We start from the raw sequence: 19,534 nt of genomic DNA on the forward strand, positions 1-19,534 counted from the left end.
AACCGCTCGGACACTCCGGCCGGCTCCCAGAACCGCTGAAGATAGACGTTGACTATGGATATTGTGTCACAGACACACTCCCTTCGACGGTTTAGCGATGCCACTAAACCTGCCCAAAGATTTAAATAACCATGCATGACCAGGGCCTATTAGACAGAGGGGGTCCGACAGCCGAACAGTTCCAGTCATTCCACCAGGAAGGAGGTACACAGCTCGTGTTGTCTGTAGTTCAACCATGCCTAGACGGTCAATACCACGGTTCGATCGCGTCCGCATTGTTACTTTGTGCCAGGAAGGGCTCTCGACAAGAGAAGTGTCCAGGCGTCTCGGAGTGAACCAAAGCGATGTTGTTCGGACATGGAGAAGATACAGAGAGACAGGGACTGTCGATGACATGCATCGCTCAGGTCGTGCAAGGGCTACTACTGCACTGGATGACCGCTACCTACGGATTATGGCTCGGAGGAACCCTGACAGCAACGCCTCCATGTTGAATCGATTTATAGCATTGATTTGTCCCCTTCTGTCTGAACGGCTGTCTGTTCGCCTGTTACAAACCCTTTTTCTGAGGAATGTGTGGACGTATCAAGTTCAAATCTATGTGACATGCTAGGGTCTACGCTACCTTGGCAGTGTAAAGGATTAAACCTTCTAGCCGGCCGGAGTAGCCGAGCAGTTCTAGGCGCTACAGTCTGGAGCCGCGCGACCGCTACGGTCGCAGGTTCGAATCCTGCCTCAGGCGTGGATGTGTGTGATGTCCTTAGGTTAGTTATGTTTAAGTAGTTCTAAGTTCTAGGGGACTGATGACCTCAGCAGTTAAGTCCCATAGTGCTCAGAGCCATTTGAACCATTAAACCTTCTAAGTCAATTCAGTGAAATGGTACGGGCATTTATGTCACGCGATCTGATACTCGAAAACTCACTCATCAAAGCCGGTACCTCCCATTGACCTAAAGCCGTGAAATTTGACAAGAAGCAAGGTTTAACAATGAAAATAAAGTGATAATAACCTGGAATTTGTTAATTTATAGTCATATGACATAAAAATATCTTTTTAGCATTATCTACATATATAAGCTGAAGTCCCCCGCTCGCTTCTTTTTGTAAAAAGAGTCTGAGGAACTACTGTAGAGATTTTTATACGATCTTGGAATTCCCGGGACCAATATCTTGCCAGTATCTACATCGAAAAAGGCAAAAATCATTGAGAATCTCGACTCCCAGGACGGTTGAACTGTATATATAAACATAATTAAGTTTGCTCGACACCCTCAGTATACGAGTCATACTCGAATTTGACCAATTTTTTTTATGTATTGCTTACTCATCTTCGACTGTGTTTGCGCAAAACGAAATTCGTGATTTTAATGTATCGCAAGGATGTGAATTGACGACTTCAATTGAAATTGATTTGATCCGCAAAATTTTGTTAGCCAAAAATGATCACAGATCGCAGAGAAATAATCAGCGCTCGGCGTTCACATAACGCAGATTTCCGCACTTCAGTTTGATCTGAGTTTTTTACACCGCCTGCCCTAAGCAGTGTCCGCCCCGTGGAGTGGGGCCTGGCACACAGAGGGCGCGCTCCGCCCTGCGCCGGCCTGGAGGCTGGAGGCGGCGTGCGCTATCGCGCCATCTCGCGCCGTTATCTACCGCCCCCGCCGCCGCCGCCGCCGCCGCCCCCGCGGCCACGACGCCCCCAGGCCGCGCTGGGCCAGGACGGGCCGCCTGAATTTAATAACGGCGCGTATTTTATCCGCAGGCCGCTGGCCAGGCCCCCGGCTACGTCACCGGCTCTGCTGGCGTCTGCTGCTCCCCCCAGCCCCGCCTCAACAGTCGTACGTCATTCCGCGGGGTCCGGTGATATGCGCTGATAGCGGGCCGAGTCCGCCGCCGACACTCTGCGCCCCCTCTCACCACCTGCAGCTTAACTAAACCGCCACAAGCAGAGCCTAAATCTCGGAACTATTCGAGATGGGCGCATCACACGTACACTTTAGATCAGAGGCGGCTTGGGTCGTCAAATAGAAAAGGGCGCCAGACACCCCACAACTGTCAGATTTCTATACTGTACGTATCACAATTTGCAACTGCATTAAAGTGAGTATCGCCTACGTTCGATGTTAAGGTGCAATAACCACCCACAGAGGGCAGGTGACAGCGCTATCAGAGGAGGGTTTAAAGCGTGTCGACGCCGGCCGCGGTGGTCTAGCGGTTCTAGGCGCTTCAGTCCGGAACCGCGCGACTGCTACGGTCGCAGGTTCGAATCCTGCTTCGGGCATGCATGTGTGTGATGTCTTTAGCTTAGTTAGGTTTAAGTAGTTCTAAGTTCTAGGGGACTGATGACCACAGATGTTAAGTCCCATAGTGCTCAGAGCCATTTGAACCATTTTTTAAAGCGTGTCGGAGGGTCGCGAAAAACAGTACAGTCGTTGTTGTAATGCAGGAACGGAGCGATTTATCTGACGTCCAAAAGGGCATCACCATTGGCTTTCTACATCTACATCTACATTTATACTCCGCAAGCCACCCAACGGTGTGTGGCGGAGGGCACTTTACGTGCCAGAGTCATTACCTCCCTTTCCTGTTCCAGTCGCGTATGGTTCGGAGGAAGAACGACTGCCGGAAAGCCTCCGTGCGCGCTCGAATCTCTCTAATTTTACAGTCGTGATCTCCTCGGGAGGTATAAGTAGGGGGAAGCAATATATTCGATACCTCATCCAGAAACGCACCCTCTCGAAACCTGGACCGCAAGCTACACCGCGATGCAGAGCGCCTCTCTTTGAAGAGTCTGCCACTTGAGTTTGCTATACATCTCCGTACCGCTATCACGCTTACCAAATAACCCTGTGACGAAACGCGCCGCTCTTCTTTGGATCTTCTCTACCTCCTCCGTCAACCCGGCCTGGTACGGATCCCACACTGAAGAGCAATACTCAAGTAAAGACCGAACGAGTGTTTTGTAAGCCACCTCCTTTGCTGATGGACTACATTTTTCGGGGCAACCGTAGAAGCATTTCCGAAATGACTAATTTTGTAAACTGTTCGCGTGCCCACGTGGTTGAAGCATACCGTGCATGGCAAAATGAAGCTATCCAAAACTAGTGCCTTGGCAACTGCGCTGCACCACGAACCACAGATGAAGAGGCTGAACGTCGGCTGCGGAGACGTGTACAGGCTAACAGACGTGCAACTGTTTAGCAACTGACCGCCCAGATGAAACAAGCGCCTACCAACAGTGTCTCCTCAACGGCCGTTCAGGGAACGTTGCTGCTGCACAGCAGGCGGCTCGTTCGTGCAGTCATACTGACTGCCGTTCATCGGCGACGGAGGCTGGAGTCTGCACACCACTGCAGCTACTGGACGTCCACTGAGTAGCGACAGGTGGCCTTTTCATACGAACCACGTTTTATGCTCCATCGGACAGATGGCCGGTTTGAAATGTCTGCACCCTGCCACCATCATCGGAAGGGTCCAGGCAGGAGCAGAGACGGTTATAGTCTGGCGAATGTTTACGTGGCATTCCCCGGGTGATCTCGTTGTTCTGGAAAGCACATGGATTGACACAAGCATGCATCTGTGCTTGAGGACCATCTCCACCCCTACATGCAGTCTATCCACCAAGAGGACAATACAACCAATCACACAGCTCGCAGTGCATGTGCGTGGTTCGAAGAGCACCAGAATGAGTTTGACGCACTCCCCTGACCACCACACTCCCCGCATTTAAACCCAGTCGATAATCTGTGCGACCACGTCGATTGGGCCGTTCGCGCCGTGGGCCCTCAACCGAGAAATCTAGTGCAGCTGGCACACGCATTGGAGTCATCACGGATTTACGTCCCCCTTTGTCTCTCCCAGAACCTCCTCGACTCTCTTCCTGCACATCTCACAGGGGTCCGCGCTGCAAAAGGTGGTTATTCCGGCTTTTGTCAGATGGTCACTTTAATGTGACTGGTCAGTGTAGTACCAAAAACTGATACTAGTGAAGCCGTACCATGGAAAATCTGGGGAGGGGGGCGCCAAATGGTAAATCACTTGTGTGGAGAAATGCTCTCCACCCGGCCGCGGGTCAGTATCCAACGGTACCGCTCCTTGAGTAATCTAAAGTATTACACAACTTCGGTGTGAAGCTTTTGCCAATTACTGTTAACACAACGAAACAATGATCGCATTAACATCGCGCTATACCATCTAACGGTTCTCTTTTAATATTCCCTATTGGTTTTATGCTTTTTGATACAATGTAAGATAAGAGGTTAGCATGAATTATTTTCTTTGCGTAGGGGTGGGACTGTTAGAAGCAGAGTATCTTATAGAAGGCCAAAATAAATGTTTGTTTTAAATTTAAATGAGCGCCAGGCTCCCTACAAGATTTTCATAACTGGTTTTCATCTAAATGCAGTCAAGGACCAAGTTCACAGATCTACGACAAATGGCATCTCTGAAAGTATTTGAACTCTCGCAAAATTAACTCATGGAACTATCCAGATTTAAATTAAATAATGTTTTAAAATGATTTTATCACTTCTACTCTTGTGGAAAGCTGTAAGAAAAGTTAATGTTAAGTCCGCCGCAAAATGGTGGCCAGTTGTTGCCAATCAGCGATCAATGCTTTCGTCTTCTTGATAGCTGAAAAATACGCCGGCCGAAGTGGCCGTGCGGTTAAAGGCGCTGCAGTCTGGAACCGCAAGACCGCTACGGTCGCAGGTTCGAATCCTGCCTCGGGCATGGATGTTTGTGATGTCCTTAGGTTAGTTAGGTTTAACTAGTTCTAAGTTCTAGGGGACTAATGACCTCAGCAGTTGAGTCCCATAGTGCTCAGAGCCAGCCAGCCAGCTGAAAAATACTAATTATACTCTTTTTCCCTTTAAAACATAGCGATTAGTGGCTGGCATGTTCTTGAAATAATGCAATGAACCCAGTTTTACACATATGTTTCCATCAATAACCTGATACACACCTTTTTTATCGTCTAGTCGAAAGAACAAAAAGAACACCTGCTAGCACGCACGCATGCTACGCACAGTATCTGCCTAACAATAGTAACATGAGAATCAGAAACAGCAGAAGAGCGAGTAATAACTCATCTTTTCCATCTTCTATAGTTATACAAAGATATAAATGTTTTATTTCACCCTATGCTTTACTGCGATATTGTTTATCATCGTTATTGTCTTTTCCTACCGTAGTATCGACGTTATATCTTTTGTAAATAATTTTGTATTTTTTTGATAATTGACTTTCAGTCTGGTCTGTTTGGCCTTATTCAATATTTTTATACACACGCATTAAACATCGCAAAACGGACACTACAACCTCCTTAAACGGAAATACAACGAACTTTTGGCACCATTTAATGTCTCGAAAACTTAGTATACTGCCGTACAGCTACACACTTTTGATTCTATTTCCCTGTGATAATCTAATTATTTTTCGCAGTTAACTGTTGTTAGGTCTGGTTGTGGCCTATACTATCGTTCCTACGCGGCACAAGAGAAGACGCAGAAGCTATACCGACCGAAAAAAATCGCAACACCAAGAAGGAATTGTGAAACATAAACGAAAATTGGCAGGCATATTTCTTCGTCTGAAAGATGGTGTCTATTAAAATTTCGCAGCAGTCGCATACGACTGTCGCTAGTAGCCCCACAAAAAGGGTGAACGTCAAGTTTGATTTAAATACAAGCTGTAAAGGTCGTGAGTATTAGTTACGTTTGAGATTCGACGTGGTGAGTTGACGTTAGTCAAAAATGCCTTAAAGGCATTGTTAACACCTCACTGAGCTCGACCGAGGTCGGCTAATAGGGCTACAAGAAGCTCGATGTTCCTTCTGCGGTACTGCAGAAAGACTCGGCAGGAATGCAGCCACTGTACATGAATGCTGCAGCGGTGGTCACGGGAATTTCCGGTGCAGGCAGACCGGGCTCCGACGGCCACGTGGCACTACCGAGTCGCTGCTCCACCAGATACACAACATTGTCTTTTGTAGATGCACACAGGTTTTCGTACGGGGAGTTGCTGCTTTGTTTGGGCACAACCTCTGCCTTCTTTTTCTTATGTTAGGATAAAGGTACCATTTCACGTCACCAGTAACGATACAGTATAGGAAGAGTAACAGTTATTCACGAGCCTATTGATGACGAGCAAGCGCAGATGAACATACAGTGACCCTCTGATATTTGTTATTTCGGCTTAGAGCTTTGAACCTTCCCCACGGCATGCAAATGTCGCACGATGGTTGGCTCATCACAAGTGATAACATTTGCCAGTTGGCGAGTGCACTGGTGTCGATCGCTGTGAATTAATGCATTTCAATGATCTTCATCAAACGCTGAAAGTCTTCCTGAACATGAAGAATAACGATTTTCTTGCCACTCTCTCTCCAGTGGCATTATCCCTTACACGGCGAAAATTCTGGCTGCCTCCGCTGCTGTCAGCCCTCTATTGAGGAAATGTTCTTATTCCTCCAATTGGCACTTCATTTTCTAGTGTCCACAGCTCCACTCATTATCTCCAAATGACAAAATGACATTATGTAAAGCTCACATAGCAACAGTAAACTACAAATAAAAAATGACTTTCGATAAATAAACACATTGCAGCCAGAATACCAGTATGTAAAACAAAAATACTACGAAGTTATGCAGCATGTAACAACAACGACGCTGTACTATTGTACACATAAGAAATTTTTTTTCCATCTGATTTTTCGATAAATTAGTGTAATCGATGTTCTGATTTCATTTCTTTTTGTGTTTCATGTCATTGTGTTAAGAAAACCGTAAACAAATTTCGATGTGAATATTAATATCTATGTCAAATGTCAAACAATATTGTAATAGAATTGAAAGGTAACAAAAGTTGAAACTGTTGTGACAGGTTTAAAATTGTAACTGTGCGTCTGGTCCATACGTAGGCAATGTGTTAGGATATGTAGAATGCAAAACCTCGGGTGAATACCCTGTCTGTAAGGGAGCGGTAAAAGGTGGATGGCAGGCGAGCGCGGGAAAATGCGCACGGGCGCTGCACGGCACAACGGGCTCAGCAGTAGTAGTTGGAGTTTGGCATTGGTCTGAGCAACACCTTCTGGAGCGAGGAGGCTCTCCTGGAAGACGTAGTTTCATTGAGCCTCGGGAATGCCGTTCCAACACCCACACAGCATGGCAAAATTCCATAGGCACTAAATGGAAAAGTATTGCGACGCCAAGAAGAATTAAAGTGCCGACACATCAAGAGCCATAGCTGTGGTTGTATGTGTGCCCTGTGCCTCGCCATCTCGCCGCCCGCCAACCGCCGCATCGATACAAACAGGTTGAAACTTTTAGTACTGTATTCGTACGGACCAGTGTTACTTTCGTTCCATACTGTTCAATAACAACTTAAATTTTACCTGGTATATAAATTAGACCATGGTGTACATTTTGCAACAAATTTCCCTGTCTCCTTTTCTAAAAAAGTACGAGTAACTACACACGTTTTTGGATACTACACACACTGTTTGTGGAGGACGTGTAGTAATACTGAATTTTATTTCCTGGTTATGCCATTTATTTTTATTCCAGCATCCCTTTCGTTGTCATCCGCTGCACCCTTACAACACAGCGGTACGTCGACGATATTCACGCCCCGTTTTGTAGCCCTTCACGGCATGTCATTCTCAGCTTACATTTCAGCAAGATAATGCCAGCCCACACAAGGCAAGAGTTGATGTAACTGGAAGACATATTATGAATGATTACACCGCCACTAATGAATCACCAGACACAGTACAATTAATTCGATTACGACAATAGAAGACTTTATGACTTACTCACGTATTATCTACATGATTTTCTTTTTGTATTGGCGTCACACTGAAAAGCTTGTAATTACTTTGGTAGAAAAAGGAACACGGAAAATTGTAGCAAAGTGTGCAGAATACTCTGATTAAACAACGGAAGCTCTCACACAACTCTAGTGCTTTGTGTGTATAGGATAAAGAAAAATTAGCGCACTCGGACTTCGCAGCGCGATTCCTCACATACTAGCAATACAGAAACGTCAGTTATAAAATTTCGCCCTGCGCATGTTTCTGGCAGTAAATGGGCATTAAAGATGGGCAATCTGCCAACACTGTAATCATATGTGTGGTAATTAACTGTGTCATCAGAGGGCGATAGTACTGTGCAGTTCGTGGAATGGATAGCGTTTTGGGTTAGTATTCGGGACGTCAAGGGTTCGATGCTAGATCGACGCGTATTTCTTTTTATTTGCTAGACGAAGTCTCCGTGCTACGGTATCTGGCATTCTAATCGTCACACAGTAATTACAAGGGTCTTCCATAAAAAAATTTGCACTTGCATGTTACGAATACAGAAATTAAAGTGCAATTGTTTTCACAGCTCAGTTTTTAAAGAAGCCTTTTGCACGTCATGGAAGTGAATTGCTTCGCAGCACTGCGTCTCCTAGGTTTCAGGCCGGCCGTAGTCGTCGAGCGGTTCTAGGCGCTTCAGTTTGGAACCGCGCTGATGCTACGGTCGCAGATTCGAATCCTGCCAAGGGCATGGATGTGTGTGATGTCCTTAGGTTAGTTAGGTTTAACTAGTTCTAAGTTCTAGGGGACTGATGACCTCAGATGTTAAGTCCCATAGTGCTCAGAGCCATTTGAACCATTTGCTAGCGGAGTAACACGCCAGTGACAGATTCCGTGCACATTCGTACACACGTATTTTCTTGTGCTGTTCCAAAACAGTGTGGCAAATGTCTGACATACACAAACGACGAATATGTGGGTTCGCTTCTGGTCCCTGTTGCATCTGATAACTGGTATTGCCGCTCATCAATATGCTGCTAGATATTCTGGTCGATGTCACCCAGGTAAAAATGTATTTCGTCGTCAGGAGCTTCGCCTTCTGAACACAGGTTCTCTGCTTCCACATCACGTGACAAAAATTGACTACGGACTCACCATACTCCAGCTACTGAGGAAGCTGTTCTGGAGGTCATACACCAAGAACTACAGCGAAGTACACGTAGCGTATCGAGGCGGCTGAGTGTCTCGCAACGCGCGGTCGTTGACGTGCTGCAGGAACATGGGCTGCACCCGTATCATCAATCTTTAACGCAACACTTGCATCCTGCACTCTACCGTCTGTGGTTGCAATTCAGTAAATGGTTCCAACAACAACAGGAAACCAACGACGACTTCATTAACACTGTAAAGTCGTCGAATGAAGCAGCGTTCATTCGTGACTGTGTATAAAAAACGCCCATCATTGGCGTGACGTTAAGTAGCGCAGCAGCCGCTACCGTAGGTACCAAGGTCGCTGTGGTGTCAACGTCGGGGCCAGAGTATTTGGAGACTGGTGTTTGGGTCCCTGACCGGTAGACTGCACGAAGGTATCGTGCCATCGTCTCCAACTATTTGCCTAATGCGCTGGAAGATGTTTATAAAGGCACATTTGCATGCCGTGCGTGACTTTCCTCGGAAACACGAAATCTTAATTAAATAATTAATCTCTGTCAAATAAATAAAGCCTATGGTACAGAACTGCAGCGCTATGCCGCTGATAAAACAAAATACAATTACGACACTCTTATGTTTCATTAAGAAGAAGTAGGTCTTGTACAATAACTGGTGCGGGAAGCACGTATATTTTATTAACTGGCACACCGCCTTATTTGATGTTATATAAGAACACTGCGAGTTGCAGTTTCACTAGGCACTCGGCACTGTAAAGATTCTATATTTATGAAATAGACAGTCACCTCTGTACGACATATTGACATGGCTGGCGAATTATTCTAATATTGAGATTTTGAGTCCGCACCTACCACAGCAGTCTTTGGAAACGATTAAAATGCCAAATTGCCTTTCAACATTAAAGAGAAACTCTTACATATTCCGGATGACGATCCAGATTATTTTTTAACAGCTTTAGATTCGGTTGACATGTTACTAGAAGATCAGCGCTTCACGAGGCAAAACAGCAGCCGCAATGTTTATATCAGTGGTATGCAAAACATGCAGGCTTGCCAACTCAATTCTGGCGCGCCGACGGTTGGATACGCGGTACAGCAAAAACAGCCAACTCACATGCCGTCTCAATATGGAAATCAAAATCAACACGCGTATGCCAATACAAACAACAGTTACAACAGTAACAACACTTCATGCGGCAATCCATACAAAAGGCACCGCGGTAATAACAACAACAACAACAGTAACAACGGATACAAATATAACAACAAAAACATAAACAGAAATGGAAACAATAATAACTACGAGCCAATACAGCATCAAGGCTGGACTCGTAGCGATCAATACTTTCATTCAAACACTGCTATACCATGGCAGCCACCAGGACAAAATTGGAGCATACCTTACGACCGACAGATAAGTCATAACGCGCAACAGCAACAACAACCGCAAAAGTTTGGAGATCACAACAGGCAATATTCGAATGTGAATATAATAGAAGTGACACCTGATACACAACCTCAATCTGTGTCAGTACCTAATACAAATGCTAATCCAACAAACTAGAAACAGTCACTTCTATGCCCCGGGTCGTGGCTGAAGAATTCTTGGGGGGCGACTTCAATGTTAATCAATTATTTGACACCACCACTGAACAACAAGATATTGATATGCCTAATAATTGTAAACAAAAACTATCTGTTTTATTTATAAGATACAACCACAATGAGAATATATCAGATGAACTTTTGCAAGACAGTACACAATGTCGTTCAAACACAAATGAAATTATTTTAGCCTCTACTACTGGTGTAGTAGGTGGGATTCCAACTACTATTATCTTAGATACAGGTGCAGCTGTGAGCGTTTGGCCTTTTAATTTCTATAAAAAGATGTGTGAATTGGAGCCTGTGCCTGAGTTTCCTGCCCAAAACTGTAAAATAACTACTGCTCTAGGTAATAAGTCATGAAGGGTTAAGAAGCAAGTTTTTGTAAATATTAAAATGGGTAATGGAACCGTACAATGGCCATTCCTGGTTGTACAAAACCTTGTGATTGGTTCAAATGGCTCTGAGCACTATGGGACTTAACTGCTGAGGTCATCAGTCCCCTATAACTTAGAACTACTTAAACCTAACTAATCTAAGGGCATCACACACATCCATGCCCGAGGCAGGATTCGAACCTGCGACCGTAGCGGTCAAACATTGTGACAAATTGCATATTGGGATTAGATATTATGAGCGAGAAGGACTGCATCATAGACTTCTCCAAAGGAAAACGTATTTTAAATGATAAAGGCAGTGTAATTATTATTGATTTGGACAGGGGAACTCTAAAGCATGACAAACGCTGTACAGGGTACAAGGTTCAGTTGGTACTTGACAATGACATTCAAGACATGCACACACACTCATCTGACACAGAGCTAATGGACTTGAAAACATTGATTGATCATAAGATAAATGAAGCTACAGCTCTCCGTGTACATGAACGTATGAAACTACAGGAAGTGTTATCCAAATATTTATAAGTTTTTACCAAACCATTAGGTGTTAACACGTATGTCTACAAGATTGAAGTTAAGCCTCACAAGATCTTCTACCACAAGACATATAACGTACTGCTATCTCAACGACCTGCTGTGTGGCAAGAATTAAAACAAATGTTAGACTGGAAGGTCATTGAACCATCCACCTCACCTTAATGTAGTCCTCTACTTGTTGTCAAAAAACCAAATGGTAGCATTAGGCTAGTGTTAGACGCACGAGTAATTAATGAAATAATTTTACCGGTTCACACAAAACCCGAAAACTTAGAAGAGCAATTACAGAAATTTCTAGTTGCAAAATATTTTTCCACAATAGATCTCGCTAATTCATTTTGGCAAGTAAGTATCACTCCTGGTTCTCTGAAATATACTGCATTTATATTCGGGGGGCGAACCTATCAGTTTTGTGTTCTACCCTGCGGATTGAATGTCAGTTCTGGAGTATTCATTAGAGCCCTGGATACCGTGCTTGGAGATGATTTAGTTGAGACAGTCGCACACTATGTAGATGATATACTGATAGCTCCACAGTCTTGGAATGAACACATTGACACTTCAAAAAATTTTAGAAAAATTTGCACAAGCTGGAGTCACAGCCAATCTTAGAAAATCAAAATTTGGTTGCAGTGAGATAAAATATTTAGAACATATCATTAATTCACAGGGCATACGTCCTGATCCCAGTAAATTAGATGCTATCGGAAACTTTCCTAGCCCTCGAACAAAAAATCAGTTAAAATCATTCCTTGGGCTATGTTCATTTTTCAGACTTTTTTTACCACAACCACTTTTGAACAGTAAACATCAGTTAAATCTACTCAGAAAGAATCAAGTCTGGATCTGGTCAGAACAGTGCCAGAAGGACTTTAATACAATAAAACATGCTTTAGTGAATTCAAACATATTGAGCCATCCAGATTTCAATATAGATTTTTGTATGACTTGTGACGCTTCGTGTTCTGGCTTGGGCTGTTGCCTATTTCAAGTTGTAAAGAATAAAGAAAAGGAACAGATAAGAATTATTGGATTTGCAAGTCGTACTCTAAGTGAATGTGAGCGTACATACTCCACTACAGAGTTAGAAACACTTTCCATAGTCTGGGCATTCAAGAAATTCAATTATTATTTATTTGGCAAACATAAAGTAATTTATACCTATCACCAGGCCCTGAAATTTTTGTTAACTTGTAAACTTGTACATCCTAGACTATCACGATGGGCAGTTACTCTTCAGAACCGTTCTTTTGAAATTAAGTACATAAAAGATAAGGACATCACCATTGCCGACGCTTTGTCTAGACTTCCACAAGGTGTGAATGAAGCCAACAGTGACTTAGAAAACATAAATGACTACAGGATTCTCTTAATGCAAGACAAGCAGTATCACCAATATTATATTGATATGTGCAGAAACATGGCTAAATTACAAAAATCTGATCCTCACTGGTATAAGATAATAACGTTACTGGTAGAAAAACACAATCATCCTTTGACTAAGTATTACAAGTTACACAATGATGTATTATTTTATCGCCGGCATCCAGATGCTGCTAACTGGTGTGTATGCATTCCCAAAGAGTCTGAACATAATTTGATTTGGCACACACACTTAGTTTGGGGTCATTATGGGACGAAAAAGTGTTTGGCAAAGCTCAGCACATACTGTTATTTTAGCAATATGAGAAGAAAAATTTACAGGGAACTGAAAACATGTGTCGTATGTCAAAAATCAAAACCTCAGAATTTATCCACAAAAACAGATTTACATTCTATCTTACCGAGTAAACCCCTGGAAATTCTGTGTACTGACATAAGTGGACCGCATCCAGCAAGCTCTGGAGGCGTCAAATATATCTTAGCTTTCTACGATATATTTTCTAAACATGTAAAACTTTATGCTTTAAAATCCGCCACTGCAAATGCCGAATCTCAAGTGATCACCTGACGCACGTGGGAAAACCTAAAGCAATTCTGTCAGATACTGCAGCATACTACTCTGGGTACAAATGGAGAAATTTCTTGAAGGACAATAACATTAAAAGTATATTTATTTCAAAATTTAGTCCACAATGTAACGTGACTGAGAGACTTTTCCGAGAACTAAACTGATTCATGAGGACCTATATTTCATCAAAACATACTAATTTGGTGTCCTGCCTAAATCTTATCGAAGACGAATATTTAGAATACAAATTACACACCTAACGAGATCATGTTCAATTGCAAACAGAACGATCAATGGATAGAACCATTACCTAAGTTGTCAGACAAGGAAATCACACCTGAACAGAAAATAAGAGAAGTATTGACTACACTGACACATCACGCACAGATACGAAACAAACATCACAGAAACATAATAAAAAGAAAACAAAAATTTAAGGCAGGAATGCTTGTACTACTTCGTACTCATCATAAATCTGTAGCACTCAAGCGACGCAATGCTAAGTGGCGTCTGCTATATGAAGGACCTTATATTATTGTTAACATACCGCATCCTGGTGCGTATCTGTTACAACATCCTAGAACTAACAAAATTATTGGGCTATACGCACACCGAGATCTTAGAGTATTTCATGCTAAATAATGTCAACGTCTTATCCATGAAAACATTGCTAAGCAACTTGCAAAACTCTGTTTGCTGCAACATAGATAATAAGTAGTATAGAAATTTTCATTTCAGCTGTACCAGTGACGCAGTTGAAGACAGAAGAACTTTTCTTCCAACGCCGCGGCACTACAAAGAAGACTGAATATTAAGGTAAAATTTATGATTACGTAGCAGTGAATGATATATTAATTTTTCACGGAACATATGTGACTGTAGGTACCACTGACTTGGTATGACAGACGTCATCTGTGAAGTGATCCTTAACTTCGAGAAATAGATTAGACGCACATCTCTCAGCAAGAAAAGCATCTACCAGTAGCCAAGGCCACACAGACACTATACACACACGCACAAAACGTGAGGAATCTAACATTTTTCCGTCTCATTATTTTGAATATTTACTGAGTAGCGAAAACGCCTGGTCTTGCCTATGATGTAATGATCGTTATGTCTAACCTATCTTAATTTCAGATGACATAACAAAAAACATCGATAAAATCCCAGTACAACTGTAAAAGAAAATGTAAATATCTGCAATTCATGTAATCAAATGTGACATAATGTAATAATTTATAGCCATGTATTGATGATGTAAACATGTTTATGTGTAACCGTATTATGTTTATGCTAAGAAAACATGTGACGTGTATATGTATGATTACTTATGTTTTTGAAAAATGATGTATAATGTAACTGTTACTATGTGAAAATTTGAACGATCACGTGTGCCAAAATGTGAAAAACTTAAAAAAAAGCATTGGATAGTGAACCACTGTTCACGGACATTAACGTACATTACTAAGTCTGCAACTACGCAGAAACGTATGTGAAAGAAACTGTTATGACATTCATCATGCATCGTATCTTTGTAAACGCGATGAACGATTTCTTTGATAAGTAACTACGAACATTTAGGTGAGCTATATTTAACAAAAAACTGAAAATGTGAAGTTCATAATTGGTGAATCGTCTAGTGACATTACTACAGTATCTAACTTCAAGATGTTAACTGGATTAAATGGTCACAACGTGCCTGTCCAGAAAACAACACGACGAGTGGAAGAATTTTGGTTGGAACTTCAGGGAATGGAATGTTCTCGAAATCCGACGGACACACACACTTACCTGGACTATCCAGTCCGAGGTTCTGCAACCAAGCTTCCACGGAATATTGAAAACGAACTGCATATGGACGAATTACTCGACGGGTCACGTCCGATCTGTAATAAACAATGCTTTTTGTCACAACGAACTGCATCACAACGACTATAATGGAAATAGGAAATGGACATGCTTATGTATCAATTACGTTGTTATACAGCGATGTTACTGTGATCAAAAAACTTTACCACGACGACACTAACCTATGAAACATTACTGTGCAGCACATGAGTAGAAACTGTAATAATGACACAATGTGTATAGGTCAACGCACCTGAAACAAAAAGACATTATTCTTTGAAGCATTTCAATGCAATACTATGTAACTAAGAACATTCAACAATCTAAAGTTGTATTATATTATAACAAATATTGTAATTTTAAAATTAAGTTACCTGTCGTAGAATGTACTTTTCATATGTAATCTTGGTGGAATATTTTCTTTGTGCAACGACTAAGAAACGCGCGTGCACACGAACAATATGAACTGCAATACTGTGCCGCGTGATTTAAATTTACGATATAACGGCAGTACCGGAGTCACATAGATGCTTCTGCGCATGCGCGCACTCTATTTTACCAACATAAGAACTTTTACGGTGCACGCGCGTCATTCAAATTTTGTATATAATATACTGTATAATGTATGTCATGTAATTAGCTGTAGATAACTTAGATTTTCTTGTGCCTTTAGGTGAATCGCTCGCCTGCAGATGTGTCCTTTCGCCTCGCAATTCAGGGGGCAATATAAAGGCACATTTGCATGTCGTTCGTGAGTTTCCTCGGAAACACGAAATCTTAATTAAATAATTAATCTCTGACAAATAAATAAAGCCTATGGTACAGAACTGCAGCACTATGCCGCTGATAAAACAAAATACAACTACGACACTCTTATGTTTCATTAAGAAGAAGTAGGTCTTGTACAATAACTGGTGCGGGAAGCACGTATATTTTATTAACTGACACACCGCCATATTTGATGTTATATAAGAACACTGCGAGTTGCAATCTCACTAGGCACTCGACACTGTAAAGATTCTATATTTATGAAATAGACAGTCACCTCTGTACGACGTATTGACATGGCTGGCAAATTATTCTAATATTGAGATTTCGAATTCGCACCTACCGCAGCAGTCTTTGGAAACGATTTAAATACGAAGTCCGATTATTTGAGTCTCATTTCACGGTCAACTACGAATAACATTGCATATACGAAAAAGCCATTGTCAAGCGTCTGATACCAAATAATTAAACGTCCACGTTCCAGATAAGCAAATATTAATTACAACCAATCACTATCACACATATACAGTAATTAATATTTTTTTATTTATTTCTTTTATATGTTCCATTTCATGTTCTCCACATATTATTCTTCAAGCATGATGGTGCACCTCCACACTTTGAAATTAATGTGCGATGGTACTTAGAACATTTCTGGGGAAATGACTCTGACAGGGAAGTCCAGTTGTGTGAGCTGCCTCTTCACCTGACCTAAATCCCGTGGATTTCTTCCTGTGGGGACACTTGAAGGAGCACGTGTATTCTACTCCGCCTACACGTGTGGAAGAACTGGCGGCGAGTGTTCATGCAGCTCTTGTATCTGTAGTTGCAGCCATGTTGCGAAGAGTCCAGAGCTGTATGATCGAAAAGGTCACGCAGTGTTTGGACATGCAGGAGGTTGCTTTGAGCATCTGTATTCTTTTGTAAACATCATACAGTAATTAATATGGAAATTGTTATTGCTACTGGTCGCTAATGTGTTACATCCTGTTTGTAGCGGCCCCTTATTGTTAGAGGGCCCGCAGAACAGACAGGTAAGATGGGTTGATAACTTCCTTTCAGCAGCGCGGAGAGAAACATCGCCAGCGGCCAGAAACAATAACAGACTTTCCAAACAAACACGGAACTACTTCGCTAGACAACATGTCACAGTGTTCCACCAATTGGAACTCATATAACTGATGTAGCACTCCGCTGACCTGGCCTTACAAGCATGCCTAGACCGTCAGACAGGCAGTGTTTACCAACCACTGGGCCGGTACTAACGCCAGCCGTAGCCTTGAATTTACTCGCCGTAGTCTTGTAGTAGCACGTTGTAGTTTTTGGTCAGGATTTCCTTCCACTGTCTTGTTTCCTTTGCTACCACAGAGTTGAGGGTTTTTTCTGTTTGTTCTACGTTTAACACTTAATGTATGCCAAGAAGGCATCTTTTCATTAATTGTAATAAAGTGTATTCAAATTGAATGTTAGTTATTTCCTGCCGACCGCAGAACGCTACACATGTGAGCAGGCACACTGTAAGTAGTATAAATAACTAGTAGATGTTGTGTTACTTAACTGTGCAATATCTTAAGCATTTAGAAGTTGATATTGTTTTTGTAATTATTCTGTCCTATGACAGGCCATTTGTTTCATTTGTCTGATCACGTTTCTGTTATGTTACTCTTAGAACACACTGTACTATGCAAATTTCAGACACATACGTCATAAGAAACGGTATATACTACAGTATTATATGGCAGAATGAAATTGGCAAATAAAAGCAAATACGCCTCGACGTGGAATCGAACCCTCGGCTTCCTGCATACTAACCCAAAACGTTACCTACTGCACAAAGTGCACTGCGCTACGCCTAATCTGCTGACAAAGGTCGTTACTGTATATGTAATTACAATGTTGCCAGATTGCCAATCTTTAACGTCCATTTACTGTCAGAAATATGCGCAGGACGAAATTTTGTGACAGACATTTTTGTATTGCTAGAATGTGAGGAATCGCGCTGCGAAGTCCTAGTGTGCGAATTTTTCTTCACCCTATAAATCAGCTAGTGAATAAATGAAACTACTTATATGAACACGTCATTCATATTATTTATTACCTCATTATCTCTGTTATTTTTATAGTCAATGTGGATGTGGCCAGAGGATCATTCTCGCAATTTGGTTGTCCATATTACCTCCCTTGTTCACAAAATCGAATAAGTTCACTGCTCAGACGGAGAGCTCTTATATGACCACAGCATCGAATATTACAGAACGTTCTTCTATTACAATAATAAAAAAGTCTCAGTCTTTTACAAACGGGAAGGTGTATAAAAATATTTCAATATAGCACTACGTGAACTTATTCCTTTCGACTTCGTAGCTCCACGTCTTTATCCAATTCACTACGGTGAACTAATACAAATTCTGGCTTTCATTTTATGATTTCGTATTAGACTTTCATCCTACGATCTCCTGTAGGCTTTTACCACCAATATGTCAGTAACTGACATTTAACTGTAAGCTTAAAAAACTGACACTAGCTGCTCCCTTACGAAAACGTTCCCTAGGTACTGCCATTGTCTCAACATGATCACGGTGTCTTTATCGTTAGAGAGGAAACCTCGTCACTACCGAATCAGCTTCGAGTGAAACCCCCCACTCATCACCCAACCTTACTTTTCCCCTTCGCATATCTTGCTTCCATAAAACTCAGTGCGACCTCAATACTCGACAGCAGTCAACAAATGTGCTGGATAAGCACGCGTCAGTTTGACGTCATTTCCTAGTAATCTCCTTTCTACCTTGCCTCACACGCAACAACTAGTAATTTCGAAGTTCGACAATACCTGATTGCGACATTGTTGATATTCGATTTATCGGGATAAGGCCTTGGACCAATCTATAAGTCTCCGTCTAACGTTTTGTCTTCCACTGTTGTAGATCCCACCAAAGGCTTTAACGACTCGGAAAGCTGTTACAGACTCAAAGAAGCTTAGCAAGCCGAACTGTTCATACGTATCCCCGCAATGGTTGATTAGTGACATCATCAACTGCTGCCAAAGATGGCGGAGTCGTGTCGACGTACTGTACGGTGCTTGTAGTCGGAAGAGTTGGCACTGTTTCTTTTATTTAGCACTGGGGCCCACAAATTGTTTAATTTCAGGCCTCTTTTTCTGGTGAAACTGTTTCGAACTTCTGTGGCCTCTCTGTACATCATGTCGTAGTAAGTACTACATGTTGCTAAATCCGCAGCGTCACAGAAACGAATTTCGTTTCCCTGTCGTAGTGTGTGATCTGCTACTACTGATTAATCCGCCTTGCACAGACGACAATTGCACTTATGTTTCTTGAAGGGGGTGTTAACGCTTCTTTTTGTAATTGTCATGTACACCTGACTGGATGTGTATGGGATGTTTTACACTTCTGCTGTGGCAAGCGTTGTGCATAGGTTCTTTGCAGTTTTCATACATTCGGCG

At 42.3% G+C, this 19,534-nt stretch overlaps 1 protein-coding gene across 1 annotated transcript in view; it reads left to right on the top strand.

Moving 5' to 3' along the window:
- The window catches only part of LOC124616612 (formin-like protein 5), a 120,447-nt gene that overhangs the window by 12,348 nt on the left and 88,565 nt on the right, over positions 1–19,534 (top strand). Inside the window, exon 2 of the mRNA XM_047144935.1 lies at positions 1,541–1,838. Coding sequence (XP_047000891.1) covers positions 1,541–1,838 — 298 coding nt within the window. The remainder of the gene's footprint in view (positions 1–1,540; positions 1,839–19,534) is intronic.

The sequence above is a fragment of the Schistocerca americana genome, chromosome 5, assembly GCF_021461395.2.
Source record: "Schistocerca americana isolate TAMUIC-IGC-003095 chromosome 5, iqSchAmer2.1, whole genome shotgun sequence".
NCBI lineage: Eukaryota > Metazoa > Arthropoda > Insecta > Orthoptera > Acrididae > Schistocerca > Schistocerca americana.